General features: G+C 47.9%; 1 protein-coding gene across 1 annotated transcript; it reads left to right on the top strand.

Moving 5' to 3' along the window:
- The first annotated feature begins 235 nt into the window (after positions 1-235).
- Positions 236-21599, top strand: FFAR4 (free fatty acid receptor 4). The gene is made up of 3 exons (XM_017678012.3): positions 236-2483; positions 10705-10833; positions 20931-21599. The coding sequence occupies exons 1-3, from the start codon at positions 1917-1919 to the stop codon at positions 21318-21320; spliced, it is 1086 nt and encodes a 361-aa protein (XP_017533501.1). The 5' UTR covers positions 236-1916; the 3' UTR covers positions 21321-21599.
- The last annotated feature ends 396 nt before the right edge of the window (positions 21600-21995 follow it).

The following is a 21995-nucleotide window of genomic DNA, read 5'->3' as shown; positions in this document are numbered from 1 at the left end:
CACAGTTTTGCCACTAAACCCATTTATAAAGCTGGGTTTTCAGGGGTTACTGTGATAAGAGGCAGATACATGAAAATCAGTTTGGAGCAGGAAATGAGATTGGCAGGGTCTAATCGATTCCCAGTTTTGTAGAGCTCAACAGGCATACCCATCCCTTTAGGAACTCATTATGGTTATTTAAGACTGAAACAAAAATTCATTTTTTTAATTAATGTTTATTATATTTACAGATGGCTACTAAGTTGTTAGACATAATGTCTTACTAAGTCATGTGGAGCTAGCTGCTTAATAAATGGAACTGTTAGGTATTTCTTATGGCCTAAGGGTGCCATGAAGATGATATGAAAGGAGAAATAATGGGAACCTCTGCACTCAGTATTTTGCCATTGGGAGGACTCTAGTGGGTACACAGTTCTCCTTTCCTTCCACAAAAACTAGCATACCCTGACCCCAATCTAACAATTGCCAAATCCCATCTGAGTTCTCTCTGTTTCAATCTCTTGCCCATTTCAACTGTGTTGGGAAGCAAACTGCCTCTGTTTTATAAGTTGAATTTAGTCAAGGATCAAGCTGAACATCTCCCACTGACATGCAATCTGCCCCTCGGGTTAGAGGTCACATTGTCAACTCGGACCCACAAGACACAATGGTAGAGCGGGACCCTCAGGACCTCAGGCTGGTGCACCAAATCGTCCAACATGATTGGAACAAGAGGCAAGTACAAGACAGAATGGGTGACTGGGAGAGGCCTGGTGGTATGGCAAAGGGAAGAGGGAGTGAGAGTGTGGGTGGTGGGAGGGTGGCTGGCTAGGGAAGTGGTCACTGGGTCTAGGGCCACAAGCACGCTTTTCATTCCCTAACTGCTTAATTTACTGTAACAGAAAACTAGACAGCAGGGGTGTGGTGGAAACTTGTGGGGCAGGGGCAGGGGACCAGGGGCCACTTTGGACAAAGCACTTCTTGCTGTGCCCTAGTTTCTTCATCTGTAAGGGGATTGGATTGCCCAGTGATTCCCAAACTGTGGTGCCTGAGGCACATTCACACCTGTGTGTAGGCCTGCAACCCTTGGAGTGTCTGTCTTCCTGGGGTGTTAAGTTCATTCAAGATTCTTTGGGGGACCCACTCTTTTTACATGAAATAATTTTTGTTGCTCAGAATGCAAAATTTACATGCCTTTTAATTACAGTAATAATTGTTGACATTTCATGAGCAGTCACTGTGTGTCATCTGTTTACCTCTTTATATGATCCTCAGTCACCCAATGAATTACTATTATTCCCATTTTATAGGTGAAAAAAACTAAGGCACAGCGAGATGAAATAATCCACCCCAAATCATATGTTTTTAAGCAATGAAAAATGTTTCCTGTCCCCTTGTCTCCCCCAAAAATATCTGGGCCCACTGAATGACTGCATGGTGCCTTGAGATCGACCCGCAGACCAATGGGGCTTCTTTCATGACGCTTGAAAGGCACAGGCCTAAATGATCTCTGAAGTCCAGCTCTAACACTCCTAAATCAACTTTAGCTAAATCACTGGATTGAGGGCTTCACACCACAGGTATACCCTGAAGGAATAAAGAAGCTGGAGAGGCCCCGCAGGGGTTCTAGGGATTCACTAGGTGGGGTTTCCCCGGCCCCTCTGGCAATCCTGCAGCCATCAGAGGCTGTGAGGCCTTTGCGTAGGCCACCGCCCCCAGCCCGGCAGGGGTGTTTCCAGGCCGCGTTGTCCGACACTTCCTCGTTCCCGCGCCTCCCGGGCTCAGCGCGCAACGCCCAGCGCCGGAGCGCCTCAGGCGGGAGGGGGCCCTCTGAGGGGCGATGTCGCAACCGTCTCCCTCCCTTTCCCCGCCTTGGCTCTCAGTCACCTCCCAGATGTGCACGCTAGCAGGCAGCTGCGGGCCGTCGGGCGCCGGGCATGTCCCTTGAGTGCGCGCAGGCGGCGGGCACTGGGCCCCCGCGCAGCCTGGAGAGGGCCAACCGCACCCGCTTCCCTTTCTTCTCCGACGTCAAGGGCGACCACCGGCTGGTACTGAGCGTGGTGGAGACCGTCGTACTGGCTCTCATCTTTGCGGTGTCGCTGCTGGGCAACGTGTGCGCCTTGGTGCTGTTGGCGCGCCGACGGCGCCGCGGCACCACCGCCTGCCTCGTGCTCAACCTCTTCTGCGCGGACCTGCTCTTCACAAGCGCCATTCCGCCCGTGCTGGCGGTGCGATGGACCGAGGCCTGGCAGCTGGGCCCGGTCGCCTGCCACTTACTCTTCTACGTGATGAGCCTGAGCGGTAGCGTCACCATTCTCACGCTGGCGGCGGTCAGCCTGGAGCGCTTGGTGCGCATCGTGCGTCTGCAGCGCGGAGGTCGGGGCCCGGGGCGGCGGGCGCGCGCCGCGCTGCTCGCGCTTATCTGGGGCTACTCGGCGCTGGCCGCGCTGCCGCTCTGCGTCTTCTTCCAGGTCGTCCCGCAGCGGCTCCCCGGCGCCGAGCAGGTGAGCCCCGGGCTGTGCGCGCAGGCAGGTGTCTGGGGCGGCCTGGCGGGTTGGCGGGCGGAGATCCGACGGAAACCGAGACCTGGGATGATGATTAACAGAAGCAACAAAACTGTAATAGGCCGTTTGTTACACTTAATCGTTGTGTCGCTGTGCCCGGCCCTGTGAAGTTCTATTTCTTAAATCCCACTCCAGCCCTGCGATGTAGGTCCCGTAAACGCCCTCCAAAACGTTATAAATGGAGTCCCACAAATGCCTGGAAAGTGCGCTCTTTATTGCCAGGTTAATTAAATAACGGGAGGGCTACGGGCCAGCCAGCTGGAACTTCGGAGATCTAGAATGGCTAATCACATCATATTGAATTTTGCTTTTTTGCCGTGTGCTACAGTACTTACTCTCCACCTACTTTACAGAGGAGGAAACCGAGGCACACAAAGGAATAACTTGCTCAGGGTATCTCACCCTTCGTTCGAGGAGGAGCTGAAATCTTGCTCAGCAGATTCAGTGCGGGTTGGGTAAAGGTCCCCCTTTGAGAACCTGCGGTCAGGGCTGTGGAGAGAGGGCAGTGGAGACCAGGGACCCCAGGCCCAGTGCTGCCTCTGGGAGTGTCGTGACTTGCCAATCCGGAAACAGAGTTTTGCCAGCTGCAAGACCGAAGGATTAGACTAGACCACGGCATCTTACCTTGGGAGCCTTGGATGGTGGGTGACTTAAGAGTTCCTGGGCGTCGGAAATATTTCACAGATTTCAGGGCTTGGGCTGATGAGCTTCACTCTGCGCAGCGCCCCTAGAGTTGTTAGGAGCATAGTGGAGGTCCACGATATAAAAAAGGTTCTGCAGACAGTTCATTACGTTGCTTCGGGTGCACAACAGCCCCGCGGTCCAGAATCGCGGGCTGAAGTCTGTTCGCGTTGCTGCTCTGCTGCGCATCTGTGGGGGTTTGCCAGCCGAGAGTCACCGGGCACATCGGACCCGGGTGAAGGACAGTGGTCGGCGGTTCTGGCTGTGGCCAGGGTACGCGAGGGTTTTTGCGCCCTGCGTGAAGGGGCGGGGATAGGACGTGGGTTTGTGCGCCCTCCGGGAAGGTGCGAGCCCTTACTCGTGGCTCAGACTCACCGAGGGTCTGCGGGAGGCTGGATTCCCGGCGCTCTTTCTCTAATGAGGTCACTGGTTTTCCTGCCGCAGGACAAGAAAGCTCAATCCTGACCCCACGACGGAGAGTGGGGCACCCTGAGCAAACCAGGCACAAAGCACAGTACCAAAGAAAGGCCTGCAGAGTGACCAGAAGGGTGGGGAGGGTGGGGAAGCAGTGGAGAATAAGATGCCACCTGGGGAAAGGCTTCAAGCCATGGAGGTAAACGCAGTCTGACCAGGGCTGCCCCCTGGGTGTGTCCTGCAGAGCATGGACACAGAGGTGGGCTTCTCTGGGAGTGTTCCCGACCAGTTTTTCACACAGGCCTTTTATGGGGGATGGGGAGAAGTCTGCATCCTGTGTAAGCAGTACCTATTTTTTCTTTTTAATGCAAATCAAACCTGAAAGTCTCTTTCCTAATAGTTTATGTGTTGTATGGAATACATTGTGGGATTTTTATTTGTTTGTTTTGTTTTGTTTTGTTTTAAGGCCTTGAATGACAGGCAGGAGCCATGGCAGGCCTGTGGCGCTTAGCTAAGTGCCGCCTCATGGAAGCCTGTGGCCATGTCCCCTCAAAAGGGGGCCAGGAAAGCCCGGATTAGCCGAGCTGGTGGGTGCCATGCAGACCAAGGACCAAGGCAGCCCGAGGCCCCTAGCTTAGTGGGCAGCCCTGCCTTCAGCCCAGATTCACCTGAGAGTTAAGGTGGGTCACGTAGATGGAAGACCAGGCATCACATCACACCAACTGAATCACCTGGGAGCTGGGGTTCTGCTGTCAGTCTTTTGATTTTTTAAGTTAGACTGTCACTGAGTTACAGTGTTCCTGTATAATTAAGGGAACTTGAGGGATTTCTCCCCATTTTGTTTCTTACAGAAAAAATGGCACTCAGGGAATTAAGCATCAAATAGAATATATCTTAAGAGTATCTTATGTCTCCAGTCATACATCTTGTGCCTCTCCCTTTTAGAACTGTTTTAGGTATACTTCTTAACTGGCAAATAACACTTAAAAAGAGGCTCTTGTCACCTCCTGGCCAAAAATCTAAAACTGCTTGCTGATTCGGACACAGGTTGTTGTTTGAGTTAGAAGGCCCTCACACAGACTGGGGACCTTCTGCGTCCTGCCGTGGTAGGGCATCTGTGTGTGAGCATGGAGCCCTCTACAGCCCTTCTGGAATGGCTGGAGTTGTATTGCAAGGAGCTTCTGAGGAGATCTGATGTGGTGTCTTCCCTCAGTTCCCCTTGGGCAAAGGGATTTGGGCAAAGCCACTGGGAGAGAATGGGCCCACGGGGCACCTCAGAAGATTGGGGACCAGGTGAATTGGCTGCAGGGACCCTATTCCCTAAAATTAGCAGAGATGGGGTGAGGAGCTTCTGGTGAAAAACCGGGCCAGCCTTTTGCAGGTCTGTACCCTCTCTCTTTCCCCCACCTGCCCTTCCCTGCCCTTCTCCATACACTTGCCAGCAAGCCAGCAAACAGGGAAACTCCCCAGTTCCTCAAGGTCTGTGACCTGAGTATGTAGTAAACATCTTATTTTATAGGTGAGCAAACTGAGGCACAGTGGTTGAAAAAAGAAGTTGAAAAAAATGAGAAATGGAAGGAAAAAGGGAATGCAGCCATTTAAAAAAAGAGACTGAGAAGGATCTGGTCTAGACTAAACTGAGTCTCACATTTAAAATTAGTAAAGGCTTGTTTTCTCAGTGCTCTCCTCCCAGCTTCCTGGCTGTAAATTCTGCCTGCCTCCTCCCGCTTGGACCTAAATGTGGAGGTTTTGGATGGGGGACATTTTCCTGCCCAAACCACCGGCTGGAAGAAGTCATTTACTCCAAGGACACACCGGCTCCCTCCCATCAAGGAGTGCTGGTCAGGGGAACAGTCCCTCTCAGGACTTTCCACTTATCTGAAGCACCCCCCCCAACCCCCAGTAACACGGGAACACGGTTCCCTTTGTACATTTGGGCAGTGGGTGCCCAGCAGACCAGGTGACCAGACTTCTGAAACTTCCCTGAAGAGAGAATGAAATGACAGACATGCTAGAAAGTGCTGGATAATTTGATTTTAGGAGCATGGGATTTGGAGTCAAATGTTCTGAGTTTGAATCCCACTCTGCCATTTAGGAGCTGTGTGACAGAGGCAGGTGGTCTCCTCTCTACACCTCACATTCCTCATTTGCAAAATGGGCATGATAACAGGAGTAACCTTCCTGGATTGTCATGGGGACTAATGTTCAGTAAATGGGCCAACACCTGGCACAGACACAGTTAAGTGCTTGAGAGTTGCCAGCTATTATTAGTTTCTTTGTCTTTGGTTATAAATATTTTAAACATTCTTCAAACACTGTAATTTTTCTCATTGCTGTAAAATAATAGACTGCCATTTTAAGAGGACTGACACATCCTAGCAACTTAGACATGTCAGCCAGGTCAGCTCAGCTTGTTCCAAAGGGATTCCTGCTTGTGTGTGCCGTGGCCCCAGAAGGGTGGCCCCACCCTCACTGGCAGGTGGGGACGACTGTCCACCCTGGCCAGAATGTGCTGCCCTTTTATTCTATAAACATTTACTGAGCACCCCTCCCCACAACCCCTACCGTGAGCCCATGACCAAGACACTCTCCTCTTCACAGAGATGCATGTATTGAGTGCACAGATGGTCCCAGACTCTGGCACAACCAGTCCTCATAGTAACCCCTCAAGTAGGTGTCCTTATGTTTATTTTCTAAAGAAGGAAATGCCTAAAGTGACAGAGAAGCAAGAGGTGGAATGGGAACGTAGCCTGAGTCTCCCGGGGCTTCACACTCCCTCGGAGCGCTTGTCCCTCTGCTTTGCCTGGCCCCCACTAAATCCCGGGCCAGGAAGGCCACTGCATTTCTGTTGAGTATGGACTGGCTGAGGGGACACTTTTCACTCACCTTTGCTAATATTAGAGGATACTTTTAAGATATGAGACAGTAAGTCCATCTTTTGCATTGATTTTTTCTTTTTTTTTTTATTGAAGTATTGGTGACATTTTCTTTTTCATTGTTGTTGGGAAGCTGATAGGTGAGGAGATATACAACTAGGTTTCCCAGTTCCTTAAAATGACCTAGAAATCTTCCATTTTGTTTGAAGAGTGGGAGCAGGGAAAACAATTTACAAAGGGGTCCCCAGGGGCACTCCAGGAAGAATGGCTAGAAGCTGACAGGAAACAGCTGGACTCCCGTGTGGGGAGGAATCAGCACTGAGCAGCACCTGTAGGTAGATGGCCCCCTCCACACGGGAGCCTTAGAGAGAATGAGTGGTATCTCGGCTGAGTGTGACTGTTGAGAGGCAGTTAACCAGACCCGGACATGGGAGTTGGAGGGACATTAAAGGCAGAGGAAATAGCCCATATTTTGGGGCAACAGATGGTGCTGGAAGGCTGGTGGGAGGCCAGCTGCAGAAGGACCATGTACTCTCCTTTAGGGAGTTTGGACTTAGGAGATGAGAGACGGCCTGGTCTGTGAGTGGGCAGGCCAGTAAGAGTGAGATATGTGGGTGGGTTGGGTAGCTAGTAAGGCAGAAGTAGAGGTTCCCTCTGAGTGGGGAGGGAGGAAGGAGAAGGCAGGTCAGTACTCAAGTTCTGACAGCTTGGGGAATGGCAGCTTCAGGCCTTGAGTCAGTGACTGCAGGAGGGGGAACCTTCGAGGTGGGACATTGGAGGCTTGGGCCGCCTGGGAGGCATGCTGCGGAGGCGTCCTCAGGGCAGTGGGGTGAGCGTGGGGCTCAGGAGAAGACTGAGCTGGAGCGAGTGAACTGCAACAGCATCCGCACAAAGGAGCCATGGGAAGGGTGAGATCACTGGGGTGCGGACACAAGTCACACTGGGCCACACTTAATACCCTTGTACGGGGCCTCCTGCCTTCACACCTGCTGGTCCAGACCCTGAGCTTCCCTGGCTGAAGGCCTCTCCTTCCAGGCACATCCCACACAGCCCCTCCCGGGTTCCCTGGTGCCTCGCTCTCCCCTCACCTGCAGCTCTCCGGGCACTTCCTGCTCGCTGCCCTGCTCTGAAGTTGCCGAAGCTTTTCTCCCTCCCTGAGAGGAGCACAGTACTCCCCCCTCCTGAGGCCCCACTGTGGCTCAGCCACCGTGGCTTGAGTCGGTGAGTGACCACCGTGCAAATGAATTAAAGAGCACTGTCGTTGACTTGGCCAGCTCTACCTCTGTAGCTCAGTAGCATGGCAGGCCTAGGATTTTTGGCTTTCAAATTTCCTTTTCAAAATCAGGAATCCGTCCAAATGTGCAGAAAAAGTACAGAGAATGATATAATGCTCACTCCCCCACCTTGTAGATTTGACTCATTGCCAAGCTCCTTCCTAAGTTACAGCCTAGGAGAGAAAACCTAGAATCAAAACAATTCAAGACAAATGGATCTTCCCACAGAAACAAAATTCTAACACCAAGTCAGATCTCTGATGGTGGACCTGTTGCCTGTTTGTTTATTTTTTAATGAGAATAAACACTGCATTTAACCAATTATACCATATAAAGCTTTCTAAAGAGCATTTAGTCCACACAAGGTAGCCCCCCGTCCCTTAGTTCACGTGTGGGACTGCTGTGCAGAGATCTATCTTACATCTTTATCACACTATGTGCCTGGAGTAAATGCCACAGATCGAAAGCTGAGAGCCTTCCTCAGTCCTGGATTTGGGAGGCTTCCTGGCTGGGTTCATTGTTTTTGTTGAGAGAATAGCTGGCTGGTTTTCAAAGCTACTATGGTAATCTATGTTTCATGTTTGATCATCATTTCTCTTAAAAATTAACATTTATTGTGATTTTTTTGCTCTTATCAAAATAATATAAGAACATCATGGAAATTTTAGAAAGTTCAGATAAGCCAAAAGAATAAAAATAACTGAGTCCCATCAAGAAACAGACACAGTTAATTTTCTGGAGTGTATCATTCTAGTCTTTTTTCTGTGCCTACTATGTGTGTGTGGGTGTGTGAGGGGTGGCAGGTGTAGGTGCATGCATAGTATGTATTTGTTCACTCACACCTATACATTTTTTCCAATAATACTGGATGAAAACAGGCATGCCCCTAAGGGATCTACATTTTTGCCTCTAATATAGAGAAAACGCCTTGCTCTTACACCTTCCTCTTCACATTGTTGTTAAACCTGTGGAGATTTGGGCTGACATTATGGAAAGGATTTTTGGAAAGAGTTGAGTTCTATTGAGGGTTTTAAGAAATGGTTTTGGGGTCATCTGTTTTTCTGCCTGCCTTGTACATTTTCCCATCTCAAGTATAGGAATTAGAGGCCAAGTCACATTCAGGACTGGCATCGGGTTCTTCCATTGCTGCCCAGCACACCGGGCAGTCTGTGTAACCCACCAGTTACTGGAATAAGGGCCCATGGGCCAGAGGCCCAAGTACAAGCCACGGCTGCGTGCATTAGCTAAAGAGCTGTGGTCACCACCCTGCCAATAGTCAGAAGATCCTTGAGAGACACAAGTTTCTTTCCAATCACCAAAATGTGAAAAGATCTAATAAACTTGCTCCCATCAGGTGTGGACAGTGGGGATGGGGATGGAGGAACAAGCTTTTGGAATGCCTAGTACATTTGTTAGCCATCTAATCAAAATAGGAAAAGGAAGCAACATTCTCACCTTCCTTACAAGGTACAAATATAATTAAAGCATTTTTCCCTGCTTGACTTGCCTTAGTGTGTTCTTGGAGATGCCTGGATAACTTCTATAACCACTTAGCTCTTTGGGGGAAATATTGTATGATTAAAAAGAACTGAACCTTTATTATTTCAGAAGGATGTTTCTAAGCCTTAGTTTCCTCCTCTGCATAATGGAGCAAACAGTTCTATGGATTCCAATAAAGAGGTTGTGAACATTCAATGAGATAATATATATAAAGTGTTTCCCGGCTCAGAATAAATGTCCAGTGAATATTATATGTTACTATTTCCCATTACTACTGGATAGGAAAAGAAGTGACTATTTGACTGGATTTTGAGCTTGACCACCCAGTTATGATACATGTTGGGAAATGATAACAATTCTTTGACTTTGCTTAGTGTAGCATTCAGTAAATATTGGTGAATGAAGTAATGGCACCATGGGTAATAATGCCACTTCTGGACATTGGTTAAGATGCCTTGTCCACCAAAAATCAATAACGTAGTCTTTTAACACATAGTGTGCTCTTTAATGTCTGTTCTACATGTCTGCAAGGGTTTAGGGTATCTTGTATTCAAATAGTTTTGTTCCTATAGTCAAGCGGGGACAGGAAGTTTGTGTCTGGCAGGAGAGAGAGATCTCTTTTCCTTGAACTATTTACTCATTGGAAGAAATTTCTGCAGCAGCTCTTAGTAACTATCCAGTAAGGTCCCCAGATGCTTTGGGGTTTGTAAGTAGTGTCAAACATTTGAATTCAACACAACATAGTGATAGCAGCAAGGTCACCCTCTTTGGCCACGTTCCAGTGGTCTCACGTCTTGAAATGATGGAGTTGTGGTGGTGTGTTTGCTTTGCGGCCCCAGTGTGCTCCACTGGCAGAGAGGCATGTGAGGACAGTTGTCGAGTCTGGGCACCAGTATTGTCTTGGAGTAAGCCATGGCCTTCTTTGATGCAGCTTGGCATATTTTAGACATATGAACATCCCCCAAATGAACACTTAATGCCTTAACATAGACCCTTTTGCCTTCAGTGTATGTAGTGTGACTACACTAAAACCTTGTTCCTGCTTTTATATGCTTGTGTGTAGCACGTCACTTCTATTCTATAGGACCTTTCAGGGGTCAGTTTTTTCACCTGTGAAATGCAGGACTTGGAAGAGAATGCCAAGAGGCTCTTTGCACCCAGTGCTGGGAAGTGGAAAGGGTACTGGCCCTGGAGTCACAGATGGGAGTGGACCAGTCTGTGACCCTGGGACCCAACTGCCTCCCTGGAGAATGGAAATAATAAATATGGTTATTCTGAGAGTCAGAGACAAATGACTTGTAAATGGGTTTGTGTGGGCAAGGTGAGGGGTTCTGTTAGGTAACCCCCAACTGGGACTGAACTACAGACCACGAAAGAGACCACCATGTCAATGATGTTCTCTTCTTTCTTAACTAGGAAATCCCAGTTTGCACACTGGTGTGGCCCAATGTTGCCGGAGAAATCTCCTGGGATGTGTCATTTGTTACTTTGAACTTCTTGGTTCCAGGACTGCTTATTGTGGTCAGTTACTCCAAAATTTTACAGGTATGTTTGCTGACTGTCACTCAGGGTCAGGATATTTCAGGTGGAATCTTAACATTTTCCAGATGGAAGTTGGCTTAGAGTGCACTCCAGATCTACCTCGTCTGCAACCCTGAGGAATGAGAGTTTGGTATTCTCTTTTAAAAGTTCTATCTTTGTGATTGTGGTTATTATTATTAGTAGTAGCAGTGCTGATCACTAAAGTAATATAAGCTCATTGTAACAATTAAATTAAGACATATAGAAATGTGTAACACAGAAACTAAAATTTACTCCCATTGTTAGCAATTATTTTTCTTATAAACTTACATATATACATACTTTTATGCTATGTGTGTATGTGTATATGTGTGTGCATATACATATATGTATATATATGCACACACACACACATATATATACGTCATATATATATATATATATGAGGAACCATATAAGATGGTTAAATATCAACTATTCACCCTGGTTCAACTCAGTGTTTTATTTTTTGTTTTCAGATTTGAGGTAATACATCTGCTTATAACTTTCATTTTTCATTTAACTCTATACTGTAACCTATTGCCATATTAGTTCCTGTATCTCTATCTCATTATTTTAATGGCTTCATTGTCTTCTGTCATAAAGATGTGATGTAATTTATTTTATGGGCTTTTGGGCTGTGTCCATTGTTTCCCATCACAAACAACGTGAGTGATAGAGAATGTACACTTTTGAAACCTTTTTATTGAAGTATAATGTACATACAGAAAAGCCCACCAGCAGACACGCACAGCTTACATACTGACCACACTCTGAGAAACAGAATATTACCCAAAGCCCCTCCTGTTACCTTCCAATCACTACCCTCACTGCCAGGGAATGTACTTTTCATAAGTGTGCTGAAACAAGAAATGATCTTACTCTTTGAAGTAAATATGTACAGGGACCTAAAAAAGCCCTAGCAGTATGTTTCCTATTTCTTGAGATAAGTCCATTTACATGTATGTTGCTGGCCCAAGCAAACATCATGTACCTGCAGGCATGCTCATTTTAGGAAGTTTAATGCAAAACTCTTGAGTACTCTCAGAGGTTTACGATTGTTGAATCTTGGTTTTATTGCATATTATGTGTCATCTGGCAAACAAACTTATTGAAGTGGGGCCTTGTAGGTCCTGCTTGCTGTCTGGCCACTTTTACAGCTCTGTGTTTGTAGCTGAGGATCTGTAACCTTCTTAGATGCTCAGAACCCAAAGCCAGGCCAACCTCCATCGAGTCCGCTTATCCCTAGGTTCTGTAGGAGATGGCCACCCAGGTTATTCCCTAGACTGTTCCCAACAGTTGACCTGTGATCCCCTTGAGTGATATCCTGCCTGGGGCTTGTTCAAGGATATGATGCAGATTCAGGCCTGGAGTTAAGGTCTATAAAGTGGTTGAAACGGAGGCCTGGCATGTGAAAATGTTATATAAGTGCAGGCCCTTACCATTATGTTAAAAGAAAGGAAGTGAGGAAAAAGGGAGAAAAATGTAGAATGATATTTTAATTAAATTATTTAACAAATATTTATGTAGTGCTTACAGTGTGTCAGGAACTAATGTATTCAATCCTAATAAGAATTACAGTTGAGGAAACCAAGGAACAGAGGGGTTAAGTAATTTGCCCAAAGTCACACAGCTCATAAGCAGCAGTATCAGGATTTAAGCCCAAGTCACCTGGCCCCAGAGTTCCAACACTTTAATTCCTCAGACATTTGTTAGGGATCTGCTCTGAGCAAAGTACTAGTGGGGAGTGGAGATTGGTCAGGAGTGAGCAAGTCACAGTCTCTCTCCGGAAGGAGCTTCAACACAAAAGGGAAGGAGGAGACAAACAACAGCCCTGCTAGCCAATGACTCAAACCCTGAAACAAGATGGAGCAATGCTGAGACTCGGTGTGAAAACACTTGGCAAATTGTTAAATGCTACTCAAATGTAAGGAATGAATGGGGGGATAACAGAGGAGCAAAAGGTGAGAGACAGACATGGAGACATGAAAGGGTTATGTTGGTAATCTGGCTTTGAGTCCCGGATCTGCCACCAACTTGCTGGGTGACCTTCAGCAAGTTACTTACCTTCTCTGAACTTCAGTTCCCTCACCTGAGAAGTGGTGATCCTAACTCCAACAGTGTGAGACTGCTGTGAGACAGGTAGGAGTCATGACTGGTGGTACTCCAGGGTCATGCCTGCCTATAGCAGGGGATGAATAGATTGTGTCTGTTGTTACTTGTTACCCAAGGCTGTTCCTCTAATCCTTTTCTCAGAGAATGCTGGGAAAGGTACCACTGAGAGTTTTGAAAGAATAAACAGCAGGGCCCAGACTTGGAACATGGCAGGAGCAAGGAACCATCCCTAGAACAGGGCTGGCTGGTGAGCTTGGGGCGGGCCAGATGCTGGCAGCAGGGTCTGAGTGACCTCTCCTTGGGCAGTACCACCCTGAGTCCTTCAGAGGCCAAGAAAGCTCTGGTCTGCCCCTTTCCACTCAAGCCTCTTACTTTTCAGCTGCCTTCTGAGGGAGGATTGGCTTATTCTCTGGAAAGGTCTCCCAGCCCCCTCCATCTTCTGCTTAGGCCAGGGCCCACCTGGAGATATTTGAAGAGACCCCGGGAGCCCTGCTGAGTTGAGGAGGGTGTCCTCTTATCCATCTGCCTTGAAACTACAGTTCATCACTTTCCAGACGCATTGCATATAAACCCATGGCCAGCCTTCACTTCTTCCCATCACAGACCCCAGGACAGCTCCTGGACGAAACAGAGTATCTGTGATGACTCACAGTTATGAAAGGGTACTCTGACTCATGAGTCAAAGATATAATTCGGATCCCATCCCTTCCCCGACACATAGAGCAAAACCTGAAGCCTCATCTTACAGCCTTATGTGATTGATCTGGCCTCCACCTGCGCCTCTCCCTCACCATCTTCTTCTCCTTCATGTGTATGTTCACCTGGGAATGTTCCTTGCACTTGCCAACATACTGTTGCCTCAGGGCCTTTGCACCTGCCGTTTCCTCTCTTGGCTCTCTCTTCCCCAGATTTCTATGTGGGTCACTCCACCATTTCATTGCTCACTCTTGACCAATTTCCATTCCCCACTAGCTCAAAAGGCTCCTCCCCAGAGGGACTCTCCATCATTCTCTAGCCCATTACACTGATTTCTCTTCCAAGCACTTACAACCCCATCATATTCCATTTGTGTGTATTTATTTGTATATCATCTGTCTCACCCACTAAAATGTGAGGACAAGACTTTGTTTATTGCTGTAGACCCATGCTTAGAACAGAGCCTGGCATATTCAAGGTAGGTGCTCAATAAACACTCATTCAAATTGAATGAGTAAAACACAAACCTTGGATCATATTGAAAGAGCCAATAACATCTTCTCCTTTGGGGGTAGGAAAAATCACTGGACAAAGAGGCATACGACCTGAATGCTAATCCAACTTTATTACTGTGTGACCTTTGGCAAGTCCCTTAACTAAAGTGGGCCTTGGTTTTCTCAGGAGCCAAGTGGGCCTTCTGGATTGTTTAACACAACAAAATGAGAGTGTGATATGTTAATATTTTGAACAGACTGTTAGACTTTAATATGAAAGAAATCTAATGTGATTTTGAAAATCACAGCACTAATTCAAATTTAAGACCTAAAAAATTTCTCTGCACCCCACTAGCAGAAAACTGACTATGGCCCATTTCCGAGGAGTACCATGACATCTGTCCTCACTTTGTGCCTAGGGGTGTGCCAGGCTGGTGACGTGGAAGCTGGTAAGCTCCCTGCTGGATGGAGTATCTGGGCAGGCCCTCAGAGCTGGCATATCTGTCCCTCTGAGGACATCTGTAACTGAGAGACACTGAATCAGCTTTACTGCTGAGCTTTTTCTGTCCAGAGCATAACCCCAGGAAATCAATTGAGTATCAGTGTTAATCAGCTATATTCCTAAAGACACAAATAGCAAATCATTTAAAGCCATAGGACACAGAATTAGGCTACCCACCCCTTTTCCACCAGCCCCACCTCTCACCTATCACTGTTCCTCTGACTCAGGTTCCATCTGTAGGCCTGAGAAGTGCCTCTTTCAAATCTCCTGACCTTTTATTTCTCTAAAGCAAAGTGTCCCCTAAAGCACACTCTAGAACTCCATGGAATGTTCCATGATCAAATGAGTTTGGGAAATGCTGGGTTAATCAAAGTTAAATGGGTTTCTTTGCTGCAGGACTTCTCAGAGCCTTTACTGTGCTAATGTTCATTGAGACTCTCCAACACAGGAATAGAGTAGGCAGCATTCCTAAATCTTACTACAGACCTCCTTTTACCCACAGAGCATCTCTCTGGACTGGTGCCCCATGGAATCTCTTTGGGAACTGCTGCTCTAAAGTCCACACCCTGGTTACTGGTTCTGTCCTGGGCAAGGATTGAGAGCAGGCTTCACCTGGGCGCTTCCCTGCCAGAGCCACTTGATATGCTCAGGACATTGGCCTTCAGCACGCTTCTGCCCTCCCTGCTTCCTCCTTCCTTATGACTCAGGCATGCTATACATCTTTAGTGGCTTTTCCCATTCAACAGTTTCCCAGGGTAATAGTCTTCTTGCCACTCCCACGTGCCTTTGATTAGGCTGGCAATACTAGCTGTTAGGGCTTCGTTTACATTGTCACCCAGCAACCATTGCCATGGCAAGATGAGACGCTTCTACCCTTTCTGACAGTTTGTATGTTTCTTGTTCTGCCTCCCATTGCCCATATACTCACTGGAGTGGAAATGCATGGTGGCAGGGCTCCCTTGTTGCTTGCTGAATATCCAGCACCTGTAAGAGTGCTTGGCACGTAGTAGGGGCTTGATAAATATTTGTTGAATGAGAGAGTGAGTGGTTTGAACTTGGAAAACCCTCACCTGTCTCAGCACTTAACTGCGAAATGGATATCTGTTTCAGCTCAGCGTGAAGGTGTTACCCAGTGAACATGCAGCCCTTACTCCAGGCCTGGCCCTCTTCCCCAGCTCTGGGACCTGCTTGCTGGTGACGGAAAGGGAGGTGGGCCCTCTGGAGAGATGGAGTCTGTTGTCTGACGATTCTAATCAGGAGGGTGCTGGGTGACCAAGCAGCCCCCACAGGAGACCCAACCCCCAGGGGCCCAGTTGTGCTGGTGGAGAGTGACTTCTCCCAGCACATCCTTGTCAGCAGCATGGCTGGCATATGGTGTGGCAAAGAGGTGTGAGGCAGGGAGAGGCTCCCTCATGGCCTGCAGACACTCGTGCAGGTGTGAAGGCAGCGAGTCTCAAAAAGACAGTTTAAAAATGGACTCTTCCTCAGTGAAATAAGCTAGGCAGAGAAAGACCAATGTCGTATGATTTCACTTATTTGTGGAGTATAAAAACAAAGCAAAACAGCAGGAACAAAACAACATTAGACTCACAGCCACTGAGAAGTGACTAGTGGTTAGTAAGGGGAAGGGGGCTGTTGAACCACTGTGATGTACATTTGATAAAATAAAAATAATAAATGGACTCTCTTCAAAGGATTGGGGAGAAACTCCAGATCAGTGGTTCCCATACCTGAGTGAGTGAGAATCACCTGGGGAACTGCTGAGAAGGGGAGACCTCCGGTACACCCAGCCCCGCCCCACTCAGACCCACAGAATCAGAGCATCGGAAATGGGGCCCAGGGCGTCTGTGTCGGATCAGGTGCTGGGTGACTGATGCAGGTGGCCGCGGGCCGCCCTCGGGGAGTGCCGTCCTCCCCGTGGCTGTGTGCCCCAGCTGTGAAGGGCTTGGTTGTCTCCTGCTGAGGTAATCACCCCGGCCCCCAACTTGACCATGAGGCCTTGAGCAAGTGCCTTCATGTCTCAGAGCCTATCTCTTGTCCCCAAAATGGGGTAAAGACAGAACCTACCCCATAGGCTTGTTTTAGGTATTAAAGTTAATCCCCAAATGATAATTGAGCATTTAATTTAATTTTACAGCACACAAAGCACTCTGCACAATTCCAGAGACATTTTAAATCCTGGATGAAAGTTGATTAGTCTTGTCATTTAATGTAGTGAGGGGAACAGGGAAGGAGCCACATTTGATTATATGGGCCCATTTTCCTTCTCACTCTCTGAAAGTTGTGGGAACTGTGGACAGAAGAAATGGTAGTGGCAGTCAGTACTAAAAACAGACCTAACCACTTACTCACTTGGCCCATGAGCCAGCCCAGTCAGCCTCTTTGCTGCCAGTCATTGTCAGGTGCTTATAAGAGCCTGGGGGCCACAGAAGCCACAGGGCTGCCCAGCCGGCAGGGAGCCTGCAGCCTGGTGGGGGCTAGGGGTAAGAAGAATGCTTCAAGGTCTGTCACACAGTATATGTGGCAAGTGCCATGTGAACACCTGGAATAAAGCCCTACAGGATGCCGGGGTGGGGTGGGAGGATGAACCAGGAAGCCTTCCCAGAGTTCCTGGTGTTAGTCCTTCGAGTCCTAGGCTTGGCAGAAGGAGTTCCAGTGATGGAGATAGCAGAAGGTGGGTAGGAACTAGTTTAAGATTAAGAGCATGGGCTGTAGTTAGACTGTCACGGTTTGAAGCCCAGCTCTGCTACTACTTAGCTGGATGCTTTTGGGCAAGTTCCTCAACCTCTCTGAGCCTGTTTCCTCATTTGTAAAATGGCAGTCATCCAAGTGTGTACATCACAGAATCATTGGGAGAATTTAAAGAGATAAGCTAAGTGATATGTACAGGGCCTGGCACATAGTAAGTGTCCAATAAATATGAATGCCTATCAACATAATCCATTCCACACATTATGTATAGGACACAATACCAGGGACTCCATCCTTCTTGGCAGAGAAATGTGGATAGCGCAAGTGATGAGGCTGCTGTGAATCATCCCTCCTGTGCCTACCAGGCTGCATTTAGGCCTAGTGGGACACCCCTACCAGGAGGGAGTACCATTTCCCCTGCAGCCTGCCCACTTGCCCAGCTGTTACTCTTCCAGGTCTATGGGCCCAGGTAGTCTTGACCAGCTTTCACCCACATACTCTTTAACTTTGATACTGTGCAGCCACTTCCAGACTTGGATGTATGAAGGTGACCTCCAGCATATGGGTCTGAGATGGTGGGCCATGTCTCCTGAGCTACCCCACCCTGTAGAGCAGGCAGTAGAGGGGAGGCTGAAGAGGATATCAACCCAGTTGGAGCCTTTTATGATGTGGCCAACCTTCAGCTCAGCTGAGCTAAATTTTCACAGATGGGGCTTTGGCCATTTATCATCATGGAGTGACCTTCAATAAATTACTCAAATGTCCCGAGATTCAATTTCCTCATCTCTGAAGTGAGGATAATAATAGCAAAAGTCCAAAGAGCGGTTATAAGATTAGATGTGACAATTTCTAAAACAAAATATAGCATCATGCCTGTCACACAGGGAGCCCTGTATAATGCTTAGTGACCCTGATTCCTGTTGTTCTTGTCCCTGGGGAGTGGGTGGGGAGGAAAGGGGGTCTTTTTACTCAGCATCTGTTGCCCTGGTCTCCATCACCAAGAGGTGCCCCTAAACTACACAGAAGCAATTACATTTTTCATAAGCCAATTAAACAGCTGTCTTGTAATTAGATAGTTAGAAGTATTCTAAAGAAAATATTGTAAGCCATTCTGATCTGGGAGTTAAACTTGCCTAAATTGTGAACAAGGCTAACTACTTTATAATCACTTCTGCTCTTGAGATTCAAGAATCATGTGGGAATGGTCCCAGAAGGCCAGCACGGAGCTAATGATGAGATTTGTGGTCATTAAAGTCTCCAGACATGTAAGCATCCACTGTGTGGCCAGCGGGCTGCTCCTGCAGGAAAAGCAGAAGGCCACAGGGCCAGACTAAATATATGGGCATTAGCAAGGACCACAAACATGGCCACGATGGACTGAATTGGATCTCTTCCCTGGGTTGGAGGTCACAGGCTGGAACAAAGCATAGCAGGCTAATGGATACAGTGCCCTACCACATCCCAGGCTAGCTGTGCACCAGCCTGACTACCTCCCTCCCTACCCCATCTCCAGCCCCTGCCCACCCCCCACCTCCCCCACCTCTTCATACCATTGAAGCTGAGCAGAGACAGCCTGCCTTCTGCCTTCTGTTTGTGCTTAGAGGACAATTAGAATTAGGCACAAGAGCAGGATGCGCTGTGTATCCCCAAGGGGCCAGAGCTCAAGCACTGGGCTCTTTAGAGTCTTTAGGGAGGTCAGATTCACCCAGCTGGCCTACCACCCTGGGCCCAGAAGACACACTGGAATCGCAGCCCCGTCTTCTCTCTCACAGACTCAGCTTCCATAGCGCTTTTGTTTTCTGAAGTGGACACTTCCGAGTTTCCTGTTTTCAAAGAAGTTTGGCTAACCCCTCTCTCAGGATGCCTATTTCCTCACCTATAAAAGTGTGAGGAAAGTGTGGGGTGGGTCCTGGTTACTCAAAGGGTAGTCCTCGGACCAGCAGCTGCACACAAGGGCTTGTCAGAAATGCTGAACCTCAGCCCCACCCTGGACCTGCCGAGTTAGAATCTACATTTAAACAAGGTCATGCTGTATGTCTCACAGGCACAGTAAAGTCTGAGAAGTGCTGAGAAATGATGCGGGGCCCCACTCAGCTTCAATGCTAGGGTTCTGAGGTGTTACACATGTTTGTATGTTCCAAACGTTTTCACGTGGGGCCGTGGGATGAGAGACATGCAGGGCTTTATTTTAATATGGTCATCCTGCCTCAGTTGATAGGCCATTCCACCTACAAATAACAACCAGCCTCTTTGATTGATGCAGAAAGCAAGACCCTCAGACAGGGCAGGGGAGCCAGGGAGCAGTGCCTGTAAGATCTCCTAAGTGAAGAGTACAGAACTGCCTTTGAACCCACGTAACCAGGGTTGTCTTCCTTGCCTGCAACCCCTCCACTATAATGCTGGCCCTGCTCATTTGTGCAAAATACTAGAGGTTCCAAACTGCTAGTTCCATTCTGGGGGATTTTTTTCTACTGATACATGAACCTAGGTGCACAGAGATACGCATGAGGATGTTTACCCCCAATCGTCACCTCTCAACTGAGGCCACAAATATGAAACAGCTTTGATTTTTCAACAAATGTCACTAGCAGCGCTCTGATCAATTCCTGGTTGAGTGGGGCGGAGCTCTAATGTCACCTAGGTCCCACTCCAGAACTTTCCAGTCACTTTTGTTATGCCTGCTTATTTTAAACCGTCAATGTCACGGTCAGTTGAATGCTTCCCTCTCCCCACAGCACAGGATGGGAGTTAGGCAGGGAGGAGAAGGGTGGGCTGCTCTTTTGGTGCCCCTGATCTCTTGCATGGTGGCCCATGTGAGATGATTGTCCCCTTCTGTTGGTCGATCTCCAAGTAGCTGGTGGTAGAACAGGAAACGGTTCACTTTGGCCATTTCTGGGCCATGGAAATGGAGGGCACAGAAGGTGAAATAACTCTTTGGGCCGCCATAACAAAATACCACAGTCTGGCTGGCTCATACATTCTCACAGCTCTGGGGCCGGGAGGTCTGAGGTGAGCAAGGCAGCATTGCTGGCTGCTGGGGATGGCCCTCCTCTAGGCTGCAGACTGCTGCCTCACTTCACGTGGTGCAAGGGCCACAGGGGCTCTCTTGGGCTTCTTTCATGGGGCATTAACCCCATTCATGAAGGCTTTGTCCTCATTACCCAGTTACCTTCCAAAGACCCCACCCCCTAACATCATAACCTTGGGGATTATGTCTCAGCATATGAATTTGGTGGGGACACATTCAGACTATAGCAATGTGCTTTGTTCTCATTCTCTCTTTTCTAGACCATCCAATTGAGGCTTTTCACTTCCCCTCATTCACCCCATTTACAATGTGGATGTTTTCTGCCTTATTTCTCAGGAGACCAGCCAGGCACCCCATTTCTCCATCACATTCTAAGTGTGGGCAGTGTGCCAGGCCTCTGAGAAGGGCACTCTCTCCACACAAGGTTCCCAGCCAAATGGTCCCAGTGCAGGAGGGATGGCAGATTCCAGCTCCCGCACCTCCTGCCTCTCTAAAATCAAAGCCCCTGATGTCCCGCAGTAAACTGTAGCTCCAGCTCTGTTTTGTGTCCCTGCAGATCACAAAGGCGTCAAGGAAAAGGCTCACAGTGAGCCTGGCGTACTCGGAGAGCCACCAGATTCGCGTGTCCCAGCAAGACTTGCGGCTCTTCCGCACCCTCTTCCTGCTCATGGCCTCGTTCTTCACCATGTGGAGCCCCATCATCATCATCATCCTCCTCATCTTGATCCAGAACTTCAAGCAGGACCTGGTCATCTGGCCGACCCTCTTCTTCTGGGTGGTGGCTTTCACTTTCGCCAATTCGGCCCTAAACCCCATTCTCTACAACATGTCACTGTTTAGGAATGAATGGAGGAAAATCTTTCACTGTTTCTTCTTCCTGGAAAAGGGAGCCATGTTTACAGACACATCTGTCAGAAAAAATGACCTGTCTATTATTTCTAACTAATTAACTTTTCTCTATAGTCAGAGTTTGTCACTCTCTGGCAAGCCATGGTACATTTTCACAGGGAGTTAATTCCTGGACCATCACACCAGTGTACCTGCTTTAAGAAAATATAACCTATGCAATTACGCATTTATGGCACCAGTAAATTAAGGGGTGATCAGTCAGTGTAACAGCTTTATCCTTTACCCAAGGATTTGTTATGGGTTCCTTTAAATATGAACTTTTTCAGTGTGTTTGTAATATGGTTGAATTTAATAAAATTTTATTTATAACCGTTCAGCAATGACATCTCCTACATGTAAAGCCACACCTTGCTGGTTTCTGAAGAGGAACAGATCCAGGATCAAGATTTCTCCTCTGAAGGGTCATGGCCACTCTAGGTTCCCAACCTGGATTTGCAAGGCCTCAGGATCGTTCATTAATGTCAAGAGTGTTTGAGGAATTCCTAAGGAACCATTAAAGGTGGTTTTATCTTTTCATTTATAGGAAATGCCACGGACCCCTTTAGGAGATGCTGTGTCATGGTATCAGAGAGCAGATAGGATGACTCCAAAATGTTTGCAAATGAGAGCATGAGTGATTCCCTTCACTGATCCACTGTCAGATGCCTCTTAAGTACATGCTGTGGCTAGTGTTCTTGGTGCTGGGAATACAGCAGGGAGCCAGACAGCCATG

This window comes from Manis javanica, chromosome 7, assembly GCF_040802235.1.
Source record: "Manis javanica isolate MJ-LG chromosome 7, MJ_LKY, whole genome shotgun sequence".
In the NCBI taxonomy this organism is placed as follows: domain Eukaryota; kingdom Metazoa; phylum Chordata; class Mammalia; order Pholidota; family Manidae; genus Manis; species Manis javanica.
This window is presented reverse-complemented; position numbering and strand designations above follow the sequence as displayed.

Coding starts and splice junctions, on each gene's coding strand:
- FFAR4 (XM_017678012.3), top strand. CDS start 1,917: ATGTCCCTTGAGTGCGCGCAGGCGGCGGGCACTGGGCCCCCGCGCAGC. Junction 2,484..10,704: donor GGCTCCCCGGCGCCGAGCAG/GTGAGCCCCGGG, acceptor TTTCTTAACTAG/GAAATCCCAGTTTGCACACT. Junction 10,834..20,930: donor GTTACTCCAAAATTTTACAG/GTATGTTTGCTG, acceptor GTGTCCCTGCAG/ATCACAAAGGCGTCAAGGAA.